Source organism: Solanum tuberosum, unplaced genomic scaffold (assembly GCF_000226075.1).
Source record: "Solanum tuberosum cultivar DM 1-3 516 R44 unplaced genomic scaffold, SolTub_3.0 scf00410, whole genome shotgun sequence".
Classification (NCBI taxonomy): domain Eukaryota; kingdom Viridiplantae; phylum Streptophyta; class Magnoliopsida; order Solanales; family Solanaceae; genus Solanum; species Solanum tuberosum.
This window is the reverse complement of record NW_006239326.1, coordinates 151,428-168,768: the sequence shown is the minus strand read 5'-3', so window position 1 is coordinate 168,768 and position 17,341 is coordinate 151,428. Positions and strand designations below refer to the sequence as shown.

Genomic DNA, 17,341 nt, shown 5'->3' with positions numbered 1-17,341 from the left:
CTTAAAGTTTTTGTATGGTATTTTGTCCAAATTTATGCAGTCCATATGTAGGAATAGGACCACAAAAGGGACAGAAGCACAAGTTGAAGGGTTCATACTGTACATTGTAAAGGAAATGTACTTTGGCCAAGTTTCAAAACTTTATGACTCCTCTTGCATTCTCTGTGGGCTAAATTATATCACTCTTTTTTTTTTCTTTTTTTCTATAGATAGATTCAAAGTACTTAGTTCAATAGATAATAATTGGTGGGTCAAAATGAACATATAAATAAATAGGGCTAGCTAGTATTGTTTGTGACCTATCAATACAATATGATATAACTCTACTATTTTTCACATGTTGTTGCACCTATATTGTCTCTTTCATAAATACAATATCGATCACATTCCTATGTCAATTATCTTAATAATTAATAAAGGTTTTCATGAATAGTACAATATATATAGTCATCGAGTTATACTATATTTAGTGTGATTTTACACTTAATAGACCTACTCCTGAAGTAGGAGGGTTGCCTGCCTTTCATAACTTAAGAAAAAATAGGTGTATATATGTATATCGTACATATGAGTAATCGAAAAATTCAACAAAATTTAGCTCATCAATGAGTTCGTCAAAACTTCCTATTTTTTTTTCAATATACACTTCTTTGGTTGTATATTCAGACTATTCAATTATTTTAATCAAATTCTATCTCTAATTTACTTTCAAATTATTATTATTCCATTGTTTTGTGTATCGTCGATGGTATCAATATTATTAACCAAGAAAATATAGACACATGACATTGTCAATATCTAAAGCATACTTATATATTGTCAATATTTGTTTTAATTAACATAAACAAATTTTATATTTTTTATATATAGACGATACACAAAATCTTTTTATAATCCAATCACTTAATAATTGACAATTTAAAGATAATGTCGTAAAATATTCCAACTCTAAGTTATCTCATTGTTTTCTTATTTTATTTTATCCATTAAAAAAAAAAGAACAGCAGATATTGTAGATCCTTGGTGGTGATCAGCAGTTAAGGTTAGGTATGAATCATGAAAAACAGTTACATCATATATTATATGGTTCATAAAATATATATTATTTAATTTACTAAGATTTGGTGCTTTAATTAAATCAGATTTGAATGAGACAACAATATCTAGTTTGTTGGTTCTTGCCTGCCTATGAAAAAATATGAAGTAAAAGAATATTTTTTTTGATCTTATTTTAGAATCTCTCCAGAGTAATTGAATCAGTAAAATAGTTTTTAATTACTCAATTGCATGTTACTGAATATGGGTAGTTGGGGATTTTTTTATTTTTTTTTTGAAAAATAAAATTTATTTTCCATGTTGTGATCAAGGTTCGAGTATTTTCATGTGATCAGGGTTCGAGTATTGAAATCTGTTGTTGATGTTTGCGTCATGCTATGCTCCCTATTGTACATCTCTTTCCCTGATTCTGAGTGAATGCAGAATATTTCGTACATCAATTTTCCTTTACATAGTTTTAATAAAGCAAAAGTAGTAAATGTTATTTTTGGTTTCCCGTGTATAACAACCTTTGCTATTTTATTAAAAAATAAAATGTTGAAGCAACAATAAAATTATCTCCGTACAATCTATAAATCACGTATTCTGAACTGTGAAACCAACTATTGATATTTGTATCATGATATACTCCCTATAGTATACGTTCTTAGGATGTAAAGAGTGTGGTCCTTCTCCAAACCTGCGTGAATGTTGAATGTATTGTTTTTGGTTTTCCATGTATAAAAGTGTTTGCTATTTTATAAAAGAAAAGGAATGTTGAAGCAATAGTAAAACTGTTTTTGTATAATCTATAAATCACGCATTTAAGCTATGAAATCAACTATTGATATTTGTATCATGATATACTCCCTATAGTATTCACTCTTAGAATGTAAAGAGTATGGTCTTGAATGTGTTGTTTTGGTGTTTCATGTATAAAAGTGTTGGATATTTTATAAAAGAATAGGAGTATTGAAGCAATAGTGAAACTGCCTTGTATAATTTATAAATCATATAATTAAACTGTGAAATCAACTATTGATATTTGTATCATGATATACTCCCTATAGTATTCACTCTTAGAATGTAAAGAGTATGGTCTTGAATGTGTTGTTTTTGGTGTTTCATGTATAAAAGTGTTGGATATTTTATAAAAGAATAGGAGTATTGAAGCAATAGTGAAACTGCCTTGTATAATTTATAAATCATATAATTAAACTGTGAAATCAACTATTGATATTTGTATCATAATTTATTTCAATATACGCGTGAATGTGAAATTTGCTGTGTCTAGTGTTCCACGTAACAAAAGTATTTGCAACATATTATAGTATATTTTAAAGCTTAGTGTCGAATTTTTTTGGCATTTTGTGTTATGACTCCAAAAAAAAATAATTCAAAGTGTCAGAGAGGCCTTTGTGTCTGATTCTTGAAATACATTATGGCATATGGGAAGAGGGCACTAGCTAGATTTATAGGATGAAACAATTTAAAGCAAATAATGGCCCATTTTCCATAATAAAGACTTTGGAATTCATATAGCTAGCTGTTTTTTATTTTTTTTTATAATAGAGGTAGGATATTATTACCTTATCTCTATACAAGGATGAAGGTGTAAAAAGCCTATTATAAGGACGAAAATAATATATTTAGCGTAATTTCACAAGTATGTTGTATGTCTAAGAAAAATAGAATATACGTAAAATTTAATTTTATCTAGAAATATTGTTTCGATAGATCATCTGTTCAAAGAAGGTGAAATCAAAGCAGAATAAAAAAAATAACAATAGCAAAATAGCGAAATAAACAAAACAAAAGAAACAACAAAAAAACTATTAAAACTCCTATAGATAATTCGTTCGTGAACTATGTGATTAATAATCTGAAAAATAAGAGAAGTTATTTCCTACAATATTCAATAACAAAATTAGGAAATTATGTAAGGGATTTAATATATGGTATTGCTTGAATTCTTTAAAAATATCAGTGGCACCGTGTTGAATTCTTCAAAAGTAATATAAATATTTTTCAAAGGATTTGATACGAATATCATAATATTTTAAAAAAGCCCGAGTAACATAGAAAGAAAGTATTAATATGTCATAGTTGAATAAAATCATACCCAAAATTTTCTTTTATTTTTTCTCTAATGACAGGCTATTAGACATAGGTGGCTACTGATATGAAGTATTCAGATTTCAATCATGCCTACAATAAAATTAAATGAACAACTAAAATGGCCCCTCTTATAATTTAAAGCTGATATATAGTTTCAAGACATTAATTATTACTAGCTTTTAAGATGCATGCATATTAAAAATCATCCTACCTGTATTTATCTCCTAGTTTCCAACAGAACATGTTCATAGGATCAACCTATATTAATCCCAACTAATTCTACTAGCAAATTATAAATCTATTCAAGGAATATAATCTCCATGTACCAACGAAGATTGTGATGGAGCGATAAGTACTCCTTCATTTTTAACCAGAGGTCTCAGATTCGAGTTCCTTGGGTATAGAGTCGCCTTTGTTAGGAAGTGTTTTACCCCCAATGTGGGACTTTCTGGCATGAATTCGAATTTAATCGAACTTTAATGTGGATAGCGGACACCAGATGAAAAACCAAAATTAAAAAATAAATAAAAATCTTCCATGTAGTAAAAAACAAAAAAAAATCAACTATGAATATTGATGTGTGAAGTGATCTTCTAACAATATCAGAAACAGATACTATGGTCAAATATTACTCTATAGTATTCAAGTACATGTGCTTAAAATTCCATGGAGCACATGCAATTCCAAGAGTATATTTACTTTTCCTCATTATTACATATATCTATTTTTTATTTGATATAAAATATTGAGATCAATGAGATGGATGGACTGTTAAAAGAGATGCGGATGCTAAAGATAGATGTGTGGTTATATTAAATTAGAAATAATCACATTCACCAGAAGGTACAAATATCAGGATAAAATACGAGAAAGTCACTTGATATGGTTTGGACAAATTCTGCATCGACCTACAAATGTGTCGCTTTGTAGATGTGAGACATCGATAAACGAAGTTATTACAAAGGGACGAAGTAGACTTAAAATCACATAGAAGGAAATTCTCTCGAAAGACCTACAAATACCTTGTATCAATGAAGACTTAGCTAAAAATAGGACAGAATGAAAGAAAAAGATCGATATAAGCGATAACTACTAGTAGAAGATACGTTCTAAACTCGTTAGAACGAGCAATATCCCAATAGGTTTCAGATCGAATCGAGCAATACAAAGAATATATATGAATGGATGTACGGTTGGTTATACAAGATTGGACAAGATAAGAAATATCACATCGTAACGAAAACACAAATTAATAGAGTTCATATACTAGATGAAGAAGCACAAAGTAGAATAGAAGAGTTCTAACATGCACAAACCAAGTAAGCAGGCAAAAAGTTGTAAACTTGCATAGGAAATAGTAGTAATAATGAAACCTTATGTACAGGTTAACTAAGCAAGGAATCCAGATCGTTCAACGAACGTTCTAGCACAAAAAGACTTAACGTGCCTTCTGAGGCAATACCGCGCATTGGTAACAAAACAGGAAGTTGCATCAAGTAATAGTTTCTGTTAACTTGCAGTAGACATAGTTTTACCACAAGCTTGACAAAATTTGATACCTAAGGATTAGCAATCTTGACAGCATTCGATGAGCTATGATCTCAACCATTTTGCTCTGCAGAATCAAAACCATACTTGTTTCCGCCCCATGCAATGTAACTGTCCTGTGATCCAAACTCCTACACGGAAATTTGACGTTGAATCACAATTATGCAGAGTATAAGAACAATGACATTAACCAAGAAGAGATGAACCTTATACAGATATAGACACTCCCTTTGTTTCAATTTGTTTGACATCAACAAAATGCTTCTTTTCTTTTTGACAATTCTTTAATTCTTAACTTTCCACATGGCAATGTTTAAGACCAGGGCATTTTGGTACATCCTACTTACTTTCTTAAACTCTGTGCCTAAGTAAAAATTAGACAAATAAATTGAAACGGAGGGAGAACAAATGTTATGGAAGACACAAGATTTAACTTACAAGTTGACTAAGCCGGAAATCAGGTGGAGTGCCAATCTCTATGTTGGCTGGATCAGCAACAAATTGTTGGCACTCCTCCAAATCCTTCTTCAGATCCTCGGGTCCTAAACGTGCATAATCAGCAAGACTAGGTTTACATTTATGCACTTGGTCATTTTCATTTCCATCCCTATTTGGAGACTGGCTCGCAAGAAGATCATCACATAAGGATAGCCCTTCTACGAGTTGTTGAGAATCCAGCAAATATTGTGACTCGCTGTCCCACCATTTCGGATCATCACCAGTCTCGGTCTCAACTTTTGTCCCAGTTTCATCGATTTGATTCTCAATGTTTTGGTCTTGATTCTCAGGCTGTTCAGGAAGAGATCCCATGTCATCTTCTACGTAATCCTCCACCTCATGATACTGACACAAAGCAAGAAGAGACGTAGTAATTAGTAAGAAAGCCAGGACTGTATAAATACTTTTTATCGTTGATAAGCATAATATTAGGTGCAACAAACTTGAATATCTCGTTCTCTTCTTTGCTTAAGTAATGTCCCGTTCCGACAAGGCGACAACAACAACATACCCAATGTAGAGAGGGTGTTTCCGATAGTAATGTCTTGTACCGACCAAAAGCAAAAGATGTTTCACAATAATGAACAAAAGCACTACTACATATCATACATAGATAAACTTACTAAATTGGTCTATTCTTGTGTAAAATTAACATTGATCAGCAACAACATTATTTGTAATACCTGATTAATGGGACTAGAAGCAGCAATTTGCTCTCTTGCATCCATACTTGAAGATAGTCTCTCACCGCGAGGGGGTTCAGGAGTCACAGACTTTGGGGTATGTGGATCTACTTTAGCAACCATACATTCGGAGTCCTCGGGGAATTCTTGTTCAATTTTTTCACCCTGCTTGACTTGCTGCTGCTGATAAAATACTTTAGACACAACATATTCCCCTTCCCTTTCATCTTCCCCAGTTCCTAGGTGATACTGGTGCATCACCCAATTTGTCTTCTCGGCTTTCCCACCCTTAGATGGGCTTATATAAAGAACCATAATCTTCTTACACCCTCTTTGGATACCATCTAAGATAACAGGTTTTGTGCGACCAGTCTTATGCCAGCGGACATCGCCAGAATTATCACCATGTATTTTCCTACGCTTACGCGTTCCTGTATTATAAGCCTTGATTGCTCGGTGAAAGAAGTGTGAGACACTTCCATCCTGCTTTACACCTACAAAACTTATATTCAGCAAAGACGAAAATCCATAACAAATTAAAAACAGAAAGTGCAAGAACGAGAATAGGATCATCTTTTTTATACCTGGTAAATTTTGAGGATGTGTATAGCAGATTCCGTCATCCTCATCAACAGTTGGAATGAACTCATCAATAAAAGGATGGGAATTCCGATCTCCACCTTCAACTTTTCCAAGTAAGTGCCAAATAATCTCTTGATCAGTTGGATCAAATTTTACACCTCTTGGCAATCCTGGCCAGTCATGGCTGACCTGGAAAGACCAACTTAAATGTTTCAGTCAAAGGTACCATAGCTACCGATTCCCTTTGTACATTTCCCTTCCATTCAAATTATTTTACCATTTTCCTTTATATAGAGGGGGAAGGGGTTCAAGAAATTTTTCAAGGAAGCTAATTACAATCAAGCACAGATTATAGCTTTCATTGCCAAACTCCTCATCTGATTGAAGGGAGAAAAAAGACCAGCACTAGGAAACCAGTTCAGTTCTCGCAAACTTTCGTTCTCATTTTTTCACTTCTATTAGGAAAACATACTTTTAATTTGTCAAGAAAATCATCTCCAAAATGCTATATAGATCACTACCAACAACAAAAAGAGGAACGAGAGAAGATTGATACAATTTGCAAATAATAAGCACTATCATTAACAGTTCATAGAAAGATATTCAACAGAATGATTAACAGGGAGAAGTAAAGTTCATGTGACAAGACTCTTACGTCATTATTGTCAATGATAAACTGGCAATTAGGGCAAGCTTTTGTAGGGTTGCTCTTCCAATTCACTGTAGCAGGATCACCTGATGCACTCTTAATTTTTGTTGCAATCCTCCTACTGTCAACTAACCATGATGGCCTGCAAGGTATAACCAGGATCACCTTTTGTACTCGTTTTCTCAACAACAACAACCCAATATAGTCACACAAAGTGGGGTCTGGGGAGGTAAAATGTACACAGACCCTACCCCTACTTCAGAAGTAGAAAGGCTGTTCCCAATAAACCCTCAGCTCACGGAAAAAAAATCCAAAGCAGTCCCAAAAAAGAAGTAACATAAGTACAAGAAACAACAGATAATAACAAAACCAGCCGATAGTAATAGAACGAGAACTACAATAAAACAATATGACAATCGAGGTACAAGAAACAACAGATTAAAAAAGAAATCAAAGGACAAGAAACAATAGGAGCAATACCACGACTACTAATACAAACGGACAACAAGTTTTGTCCTCGTTTTCTCATCCCATTAAAAACAGTCAACGAGATAAGGTGTGTGGGATGCATCATCCATTGTGTGAATTTCTCATCTTTAAGTTATACAAGGAGGCGTCCACCTTCTGGAGCTACCAAATGAAGATTAACGTGTCTTAGATTTATATTTATGCTTTTCTTTTATCTGTAATTCCCTATATGTAACATTGAACTAGAAATCTAAAGTTGAGATAGATTATTAACTTATTCTTTTTTTGAGAAGAGATTATTAACTTATTCATTTCTGAGAAGAGATTATTAACTTATTCCAAGACGCAGAGATATATCAGTTTTCCAAACAATCTAATGGTCATCAAAAGTATAAAGCTTCAATTGTTAAATCATCATTGTCTGTAACAATCTATTCAAAATCCATTAGAAATTTTCAGAAAACCTGCAACACTTCTCTGCAAAGAGGTGAATATAATTGCAAAAGGGAAAAGGAACAACAGTACAATTTACGCAAAAAATACTTACAGATGATACCCAACTAATTGAGGTTAAGATTTAGACATGTTGAGTCTTCTACTATGTTAAGAGATATATGTTAGTACAAGATGAAGAGAATCACTAGTTTTCGAAAACCCCAAACTACTGAATATCGAAATGACCAGGACCAAGTGCCGTGAAATGGAGAATATTTGTATAAGTGCAATCCCTCTGGCTTGGGATTGAGCCCTTGAAGTAAGCTGCTGTTTGTGTATCTGATTAACCTATTTAGGGTGAATTAATGTTCCTAATTTAGCATACATTAAACTAGAAGATTCATCTTGTTTGCCACAATAAGCATAAGACAAGGTCATTAGTTTTGTTTCTCTTGCTTTGAGCATATAAAATATCCTTATTAATATGGGCCTTCCATGCCTAGCCCTCTTTGGGTATTCCACTAAGAACCGATACCACAACACAAAGATCCCAACCTCATTCAACCAAGGAAACCCCTTCAAACTGATCAAGAGACATTAGAACCTCTACCACTCTTAGAGCATCACTAATTGGTCCGTTTTGAATTTTTAAGCAAAAAATTCCAAGTCAAAGTATCTGCTCAGCATAAGTCAATAGACAAATACAACTTTATCCATTCATCAAAATCACAACTTTTAAGTCATTCCTTGATTAAAAGAACTTTTTTTTTTTTGACAAAGGTAACAGTTTTGTGTATTAATCTTTAGCACTAAAGGCTGGGATCCCAAATTTACATCATGGAGCTACATACAGTTGTGTGTACTTAAAACAAAACTAAACTAGATCCTACTTCATCTTACAAAGGACCTAGGAATGACCCATATCTCACTTGATCAAGTAAACCACTTTAAACCCATTCACCAAAAGGAAACATCAAAACCTACTACCACTCTAAGAGCATCAGTCATTGGCCGATTTTAAGTTTTTGAGCAATCAGAACTCCAAAACTTGTCATTGAGTCAAGCCAAAACATCTGCTCACAGAAACTCAACAGACAAATAAAACTTGATGTTCATAAAAATCACCACTTCAAGTCATCCCTTGACTTCAAAAACCCAGTAACAAAGTAAACAGACATAACTCACTCTACCAAGGAAACCCTTTCAAGCCCATTCACACAGGAAAAAAGAAGAAACCTTTAAAACTACTAGAAAGAATCAAAGATAGGTCAATTTTGACCAAAAGTAACTCTAACCCACCATTGTATTAAACCTAGCATAGCTACAACAACATACCTAGTGTAATCCCACAAGTGGCGTCTAGGGAGAGTGGTGTGCAAGCAGCCTTAGCCTTACCCCTACCTTGTGAAAGTAGAGAGGCTAAACCTAGCATAGCAAACCCAGAAAAATACAATACACAAATTCCAACTTCACCAACTACCCAAAATCACAACTTGAGTCATCCCTTGACTTCAAGATTCAACATACATTAGTAAAAATCCAATCTTGTCCATATTAATGAACTGATTATCAGATTATTTAAATAAAAAATTGAACCTTTAGCAGATATAAATACATTGCTGATCACTCATTGGTCGATTTCGAGCTTTTCAGCAAAAGGAACTCCAAAATAATCACTGACTCAAGCCAAAACATCTGCTAACAGAAACTCAACAGACAATACAACTTTACCTGGTACAGCAACAACAACAACAACAACATACCCAGTTAATCCCACAAGTGGAGTCCAGAGAGGGTAGTGTGTACACAGCCTTACCCCTACCTTGCGAAAGTAGAGAAGCTAAACCTAGCATAGAAACCCCAGAAAAACCCAATACACAAATTCCAACTTAACCCACTACCGAAAATCACAACTTGAGTCATCCCTTTACTTCAAGATTCACCATACAATAGTAAAAATCCAATCTTGGTTCATATCAATTAACTCATCATCAGATTATGTAAATAAAAATTGAACCTTTAGCAAATATAAATCCAAGAAAAACTTTAGCAGATATAAATCCCATCACTCATTGGTCGATTTCGAGCTTTTCAGCAAAAAGAACTCCAAAACAATCACTGAATCAAGCCAAAACATCTGCTCACAGAAACTCAACAGACAAATACAACTTCACCTAACACACCAACAACAACAACATACCCAGTGTAATCCCGCAAGTGGAGTTCGGAGAGGATGGTGTGTACACAGTCTTACCCCTACCTTAAACCTAGCATATCAACCCCAAAAAAATCCAACACACAAATTCCAACTTCACCCACTACCCAAAATCACAACTTGAGGCATCCCTTGACTTCAAGATTCAACATACATTAGTAAAAATCCAATCTTGTTCATATCAATTGACTGATTATCAGATTATATAAATAAAAATTGAAACTTTAGCATATATAAATCCAAGAAAAACACAAAAAGATACAAAAAGGGAGTCAAAAGTGAAAGAAAGAATCTGCATACCTAGCCATTGAAGAATGATGTGATCAAAACCCTTTGCTAATTTTATTTTTTTCCTTTTGGGGTATCATAGAATGTCCCAAAAAGTACAGTCCTAGTGGTTTCTTTGTAGTTTCCCACTTTTTTATTCATTTATTTTTCAGAATATTTTCAATTTAAAAATGTGTTTTTCATTTGAATGCTGTGACGACTAAACACTGACATTAAAAGACCGCAAGAGCCAAGTCCACTTCTCGGTGGCATTATTGTTCGGAGATGAGTTATGTGAATATTAAATTTCATATAATTAAAGTCTATATATAAGCTATAAAGAATTCATGTATTAAGTATTATATTATGTATAGTATGTAAAATAATTTTGTCTAAATAAAAGATTTAAGAAAAAAATACACAATGAGTCGTTTGAAATTTTAGAGGCACAACAAAATTTATTTATTTAGTAATTTACGACATTATATTTGTTTTCTTTTTCCTTATAACAATTTTAACCTATTATTGATTACATATTTTTCTTTGACTAGTATCCACATTTTAATTTAATTTTATAAATATTTCTTATTAAATTTTTTTAAAGTACTACAATCCATGTGCCTCGTAGTAAAGCAAAGTGAAACTTATTAAGGTACAATTATTCATTTTTAAAATGAAAACTCTTTCTTATAGGTCACTTTAATCAAATTATTTTTATCGATAATTGACTTATTTATTTTGAAGTAAAGTTGAATTTAAGATATTGAGTGTGATTTTTCGATTCAAAACGATTTTTGACTTTTGATTGATTTTCAATCCGAAGACGGTAGTGCTTGTTCATATTGAATGAGCATGTAAAATTATTATTTTTTTGTGTTGAAATTGCTACCTATTGAGTAATTAATAGTACAACCTAATGTTTGATCATAAATTTATTTTTAAAGAATAAAAAGTGTGCTAACTTCAATTAATTAAAATAAAATATACGTATTTAATAGGTGAAAGAAAATACCTTTTCTACCCCTCTCTCCTCTCCTAATTACACATTTCATCTTTTTGTTCTTCTTTCATTCCACGATCTTCGCTCCACCGTGAAAAATCCGTCTCCGGCGCCAAATCATGTCCGGCAAATCCCGCAACTTTCGCCGTCGTGGCGGCGACGACGGCGACGATGATGAAACCTCCGCCAAGACCACCAACGGCACCGCCGCTAAACCTACAACCACCGCTTCCGCCACCAAACCCAAAAAGAAAAGTCTACTTAGTTTCGCCGACGACGAAGATTCCGACGATACTCCCTTCGTTCGGCCTTCCTCCAAACCCTCATCCGCTTCTTCACGAATCACGAAACCCTCTTCGTCATCTTCTGCGCACAAGCTTACTTCTGGAAAAGACCGAATTACCCCTAAACCTCCTTCATTCACCTCCAATGTACAACCTCAAGCTGGTACTTACACCAAGGAAGCGCTCCTTGAGCTCCAGAAGAACACCAGAACCTTAGTTGGTTCTCGCTCTGCCCAACCCAAACCCGAGCCCAGACCCGGGCCCGTTGAACCAGTTATAGTCTTGAAAGGGCTTGTGAAACCACCATTTAGTGTGACTGCTCAAACTCAGCAAAATGGGCAAGAGAGTGAAGATGACGAAATGGATGTTGATCAATTTGGTGGTACTGTTAATAGGTTGGGTTCAATGGCATTGGAGAAGGATTCGAGGAAGAAGGATGATGTTGGGTCAGTAATACCTGATAAGATGACTATTGATGCAATACGGGCTAAGAGGGAGAGGCTACGTCAAGCTCGGCCTGCGGCTCAGGACTTTATAGCATTGGATGAAGGGGGTAATCATGGTGAAGCTGAGGGTTTGAGTGACGAGGAGCCGGAGTTTCAGCAGAGAATTGGGTTCTATGGGGAGAAGATTGGTAGTGGGAGAAGGGGTGTGTTTGAGGATTTTGAGGATAAGGCAATGCAGAAAGATGGTGGATTTCGTAGCGATGATGATGAGGAAGATGAGGAGGAAAAAATGTGGGAGGAAGAGCAGGTTAGAAAGGGGTTAGGAAAAAGGTTGGATGATGGGTCTAATAGAGGGGTGATGAGTAGTGTTGTAAGCAGTGCAGCTGCAGTTCAGAATGTTCAGAAGGCGAATTTCGGAAGTTCGGCTGTAGGAGCTAGTGTATATTCCTCAGTACAAAGTATTGATGTTTCTGATGGTCCTACTATTGGAGGAGGAGTGGTTGGAGGCTTGCCCAGTTTGGATGCATTATCAATTTCTAAGAAGGCCGAGGTTGCTAAGAAAGCCTTGTATGAGAGTATGGGAAGACTCAAAGTAAGTGTTAGCTCTAGTCTAAATGCATTTTATTGGCACTTTTATTTTCACTGATCAACATATCCAACCTGCTAGCAATTTTTTTATCTGAATAATCACTAAGCCAATCAATTGACTACACCTCAATCGCAGACTAATTGGAGTTGGCTGCATACTAGTCCTTTTTTAAAAAAAAATTCTTTTTTCAATATTCAGAGGATTTATCATAGTTGAGTATTTTATGCTTCCCGCAACCATTTTCCTTTATCCTAGCTTGGAATTGACTATGCTTGAGAAGTTCATTAGTGAAGAATAAACTACAAGCTCTTATGTGTTTTTATGAATTCCAATTCTGATGTTTAGCAATGGTTCAAGACATTTGATAAAATGGAGTTTGGGGATCTTTTATGTCATGATCTCTTGAGGGCAGAAAGAAGGTTTCTGCAAAAACATTTTTCTCTTTCCTAACATTCTGTTGACTAATCATGAAAGCATTGGTCATAGTTAAACAATGCTAGATTGGTACTCTCCTGAGGCTAGCTTTTGTTGTGTGATGTTGTTCATATCCTGTGCGGTCATTTGTCGTCTTTCCTCTGTCCTGGCTAAATATAGTCTGTTTTGGATCATGAGCCCTTCAGTTTCCATCTGTTTCAGTGGGTTTTTCATGATTGTAAGACTTTGAAACAGTTTATGGTAATTGTACAGAAAACCATTGATAGTCTGGATTATGTTCACGGAGATATGGTGCCCTGTAATTAGCGCACTGGCTTTAGGAATGTAAACTGGAAGTGATAGATGTAGTTTTGAAAAGGAGGGATGCACATATGGGCAATTTTATGTCATGTTGGAAATTGCATTTATGATATCTTCTTTTCCCTATATTTCAAATATATGGTGCATTATTTGACCATCTTTTAGTGTTTTCATGAGAACTTTAGAACTTTTAATATTGCTCACAGAAATACAGTGTAAACTGTGCACTTAAGCATGTGTATGTGCACAGTTCCTCCATATATTTTGTAGTAACTAACTCTCTTGAGCCGTGGTTCTTTCGGAAACGGCCTCTCTATCTCCACGAGGTAGTGATAAGGTCTGTGCACACTATACCTTCCCCAGACCCCACTTAGTGGGATTTCAGTGGGTTGTAGTTGTTGTTTAATAGCATGTGTTGCATTCTAAAGTTATTATAATGGATACATAGACTAACTGTATTATTTTTTTATATTCTTTGTTAGGAATCTCATGGCCGAACTGTGACATCATTGCATAAGACTGAAGAAAATTTATCTGCCTCATTGTCGAAAGTCACTACGCTGGAAAATTCTTTGTCTGCTGCTGGTGAGAAGTACATGTTTATGCAAAAGCTTCGCGACTTTGTTTCTGTTATATGTGCACTTTTGCAGGTATGATTTTCTGATTTATGAGCGGCATATTATGTATTTCCATATATATTCTGGCGCTGCTGTTGCAGTACTTGTGATACGAGCACAACGGTCATTCATTATCTTAGTTTTAGGAGGAATTAAATTGAGAAAAGATGGCCTAGAAGGGTGACAAGCACAGTTGCACTTGTAGTTGTGAAATAATTTCAGTTACTGGGTAGGGTGACAAGCACAGTTGCTCTTCTAGAAATCTGTCTATTAGGTGGATCCTGCAGAGTCTGATCCATTTTTAGGATCCATTTAGTTATTTAGTGTTAAGACATAGCTTGACACATGCTTAAGCCCTTAAACTAGGTGTAGTGCAGTTTGGGTGCTTTGGCTTGCTTAAGCAACTCTTCTATGAAGTGTGCCAAGGCATAAAGCACGTGTCTTGGGTCAATGATGTCATGACCCATTTTCTAAACAAGCCGTGAGTGGCACCCGATGCCTTGTACAATAGGAAACGAGTCATAATTTATCGTAAGTATTGTACAATAGTGAAGCAGAAGAACATTCACCGAAACTCATAGCTTAGTTCATTAGTACTTCCTTTTCACTTTTGTGTAGGTTGTTCCAATTGACTGAACTTTCTTATGCCAGCTGTGGTGATTAGTAACTTGCTGATTACTGTGTCTCTCTTTCGTGGCCACTAATACAGTATTGTACCATGTTTAGGTGAAAAGTAGTGGACTTTTGAACTGTCTGAAGTTAGACTTTTTGGTAGGATTATAGGGTCAAAGAACCTAGGGGAACCGTTAAGACATTTTGAAAATTAAAAAAAACTAGGGTCTGTTTATTGACATTTTGAAAATCTGAGTTTGTAAAGCTCTAATTTTGAGTTTTTGCAGAAAGTTTTTGTTTGAGTTGTCCAGGAGAACTTGATCCTGTGTGCTAACTATTATGGGTATTTAAATCCTTACAGGATAAAGGCCCTTACATTGAGGAACTTGAAGACCAGATGCAGAAACTTCATGAAGAACGAGCAGCCGCTATCTTAGAAAGGAGAGCTGCTGATAATGATGATGAAATGAAGGAACTTGAAGCTGCTGTAAGTGCTGCAAGACAAGTTCTAAGTAGAGGTGGGAGCAATGCAGCAACAATAGAAGCTGCCACAGCTGCTGCTCAGACTTCAACAGCAGCAATGAGGAAAGGAGGAGACTTACCTATAGAGCTAGATGAATTTGGTAGAGATAAGAATCTGCAGAAACGGATGGATACAACAAGAAGGGCAGAGGCTCGGAAACGAAGGAGAGTGAAAAATGATGTTAAAAGAATGTCAGCTATAAAATGTGATAGCTCTTATCAGAAAATAGAAGGAGAATCTAGCACCGACGAAAGTGACTCTGAGAGTACAGCATATCAATCAAACCGTGATCAATTGCTTCAGGTTTCCGAGCAGATTTTTGGTGATGCACACGAGGAATACTCTCAACTGTCTGTGGTTGTTGAAAAGTTTGACAGATGGAAGAAAGATTATGCCTCAAGCTATCGTGATGCGTATATGTCACTTAGTATACCTGTTATTTTTTCACCCTATGTGAGACTAGAGCTTCTGAAGTGGGATCCACTGCATGAAAACACAGATTTTATGGATATGAACTGGTATGTGCACTCAGCTAGTTCTAATCAATTATTTTCAAGGATTATGACCTCAACCCTTTCCTTTCCAAGACTGGTCCTTCCTTTTGAGGATAGGAGCTTTGTGGCTTTATACTGTAGTCACATAGGGCCAAAGAAATGTGTACTTGCCAATACTGATAATAGAATTCTTGATGTTTTTTGCAATATAAATTTGTTTGAATTTGACAAAGTATTTGCCAGGAATGTTTACCAGGCCAACCAATCATACAGGAAACTAGACATAAATGCTTCGTTTAATCTTCCATGTGTTCATATTACTTATTCCTTGAGATTCAATTCTCTTGCCAACTAAATTTTGTGTTATTCCAGGCACAATTCTCTATTCAGTTATGGAATTCCCCCAGAAGGTGAAGCCGAAATAAGTGTTGATGATACTGATGTCAATCTTATTCCTCAGTTGGTGGAGAAGCTTGCAATACCCATTCTTCATAACCAGTTAGCTAATTGCTGGGATATGCTTAGCACCAGTGAAACAGTGTGTGCTGTCTCTGCCATGCGATTGGTATTGAGATATGGCCCCTTTTCTGGCTCAGCCCTCAGCAATCTGATTGCTGTACTTCGTGATCGTCTAGCTGATGCTGTGGCTAATTTGAAGGTGTGTTCTTATCTCCGGAGGCCCAAATTGTGAGAATAATTTTTAAGACAGAATATGATATTATTTTTAAGTTTAGGTTTCCAATCATCCAAGTGAAACAACTACTGGGAATAAGTTTTCCTAGCAAAGTGTGAACAGATTAGAAATAGTGAAGTGGAGTAGGATTGGGACTTCATCTTTATTTTGTTGGTAGTGAAGTCAGAGGTTTATGATGTGAAAAAGGATAAGAGGCTCCAATGGAATTAATACTTCTTTAATGTCCTTTTTTTAGTTAGTACTATAGGTAAATGCTCCTACCCATCTTTGTATGCTTGTTTAGTTTAGACTGGATTGCTCATTTTTATCTTCTGAACTGCTTTTGCAGGTCCCAACTTGGGACACCCTTGTTATGAGGGCTGTACCTGATGCAGCACGAGTTGCTGCTTATAGGTTTGGCATGTCTATTCGTTTGATCAGGAACATATGCTTGTTCCATGAGATTTTTGCCATGCCTGTCCTGGAAGAGCTGGTTCTTGATCAACTCTTAAGTGGAAAGATTCTTCCTCATCTTCGAAGCATTCAGTCAAACATTCATGATGCTGTAACAAGAACTGAAAGAGTTGTCACTTCACTACACGGTGTCTGGGCTGGCCCCAAAGCCACAGGAGACTTCAGGTACAGTTAATTTGAGTACGATATTTTAGTTGGTATTCCATATTCTCTCTAGTTACTTTGAGAAAATTCCATCTTTAGATCCCTACTTGCCTTCAGAGCAATATTTTTGGCTTCATCTTAACATACTAACTTGTCATATATTTGTTGGGGTGGGATATGAGTAGTAGAAAGGTTAAAAGGAAATAGAAAAAATTGTGATACCTTACCTTCCCCCTTCCCCCCCCCCCCCCC

At 35.3% G+C, this 17,341-nt stretch overlaps 2 protein-coding genes across 2 annotated transcripts in view; one reads left to right on the top strand and one right to left on the bottom strand.

Annotated features, from left to right (window-relative positions):
- Positions 1 to 4,426: 4,426 nt before the first annotated feature.
- On the bottom strand, positions 4,427 to 10,665 carry LOC102583361 (NAC domain-containing protein 8). The gene is made up of 6 exons (XM_006362469.2): positions 10,532 to 10,665; positions 7,120 to 7,255; positions 6,467 to 6,653; positions 5,883 to 6,376; positions 5,140 to 5,544; positions 4,427 to 4,832 (listed from the first exon to the last, which is right to left on the bottom strand). Exons 1-6 carry the CDS (start codon positions 10,537 to 10,539, stop codon positions 4,755 to 4,757), a joined length of 1,308 nt encoding a protein of 435 aa, XP_006362531.1. The 5' UTR covers positions 10,540 to 10,665; the 3' UTR covers positions 4,427 to 4,754.
- Positions 10,666 to 11,519: 854 nt separating this feature from the next.
- LOC102583033 (PAX3- and PAX7-binding protein 1) overlaps positions 11,520 to 17,341 on the top strand; it is a 7,204-nt gene continuing 1,382 nt past the window's right edge. The window contains exons 1-5 of the mRNA XM_006362468.2: positions 11,520 to 12,820; positions 14,035 to 14,202; positions 15,143 to 15,822; positions 16,171 to 16,456; positions 16,821 to 17,110. Coding sequence (XP_006362530.1) covers positions 11,618 to 12,820; positions 14,035 to 14,202; positions 15,143 to 15,822; positions 16,171 to 16,456; positions 16,821 to 17,110 — 2,627 coding nt within the window. The 5' untranslated portion in view covers positions 11,520 to 11,617. The remainder of the gene's footprint in view (positions 12,821 to 14,034; positions 14,203 to 15,142; positions 15,823 to 16,170; positions 16,457 to 16,820; positions 17,111 to 17,341) is intronic.

What these genes read in the sequence shown, in the direction of transcription:
- LOC102583361 (XM_006362469.2), bottom strand. An exon ending in CTTCTAGTCCCATTAATCAG is followed by an intron (nt 5,545 to 5,882) that starts GTATTACAAATA and finishes GCTTTGTGTCAG; the next exon opens with TATCATGAGGTGGAGGATTA. An exon ending in ATTTCCGGCTTAGTCAACTT is followed by an intron (nt 4,833 to 5,139) that starts GTAAGTTAAATC and finishes ATTTCCGTGTAG; the next exon opens with GAGTTTGGATCACAGGACAG.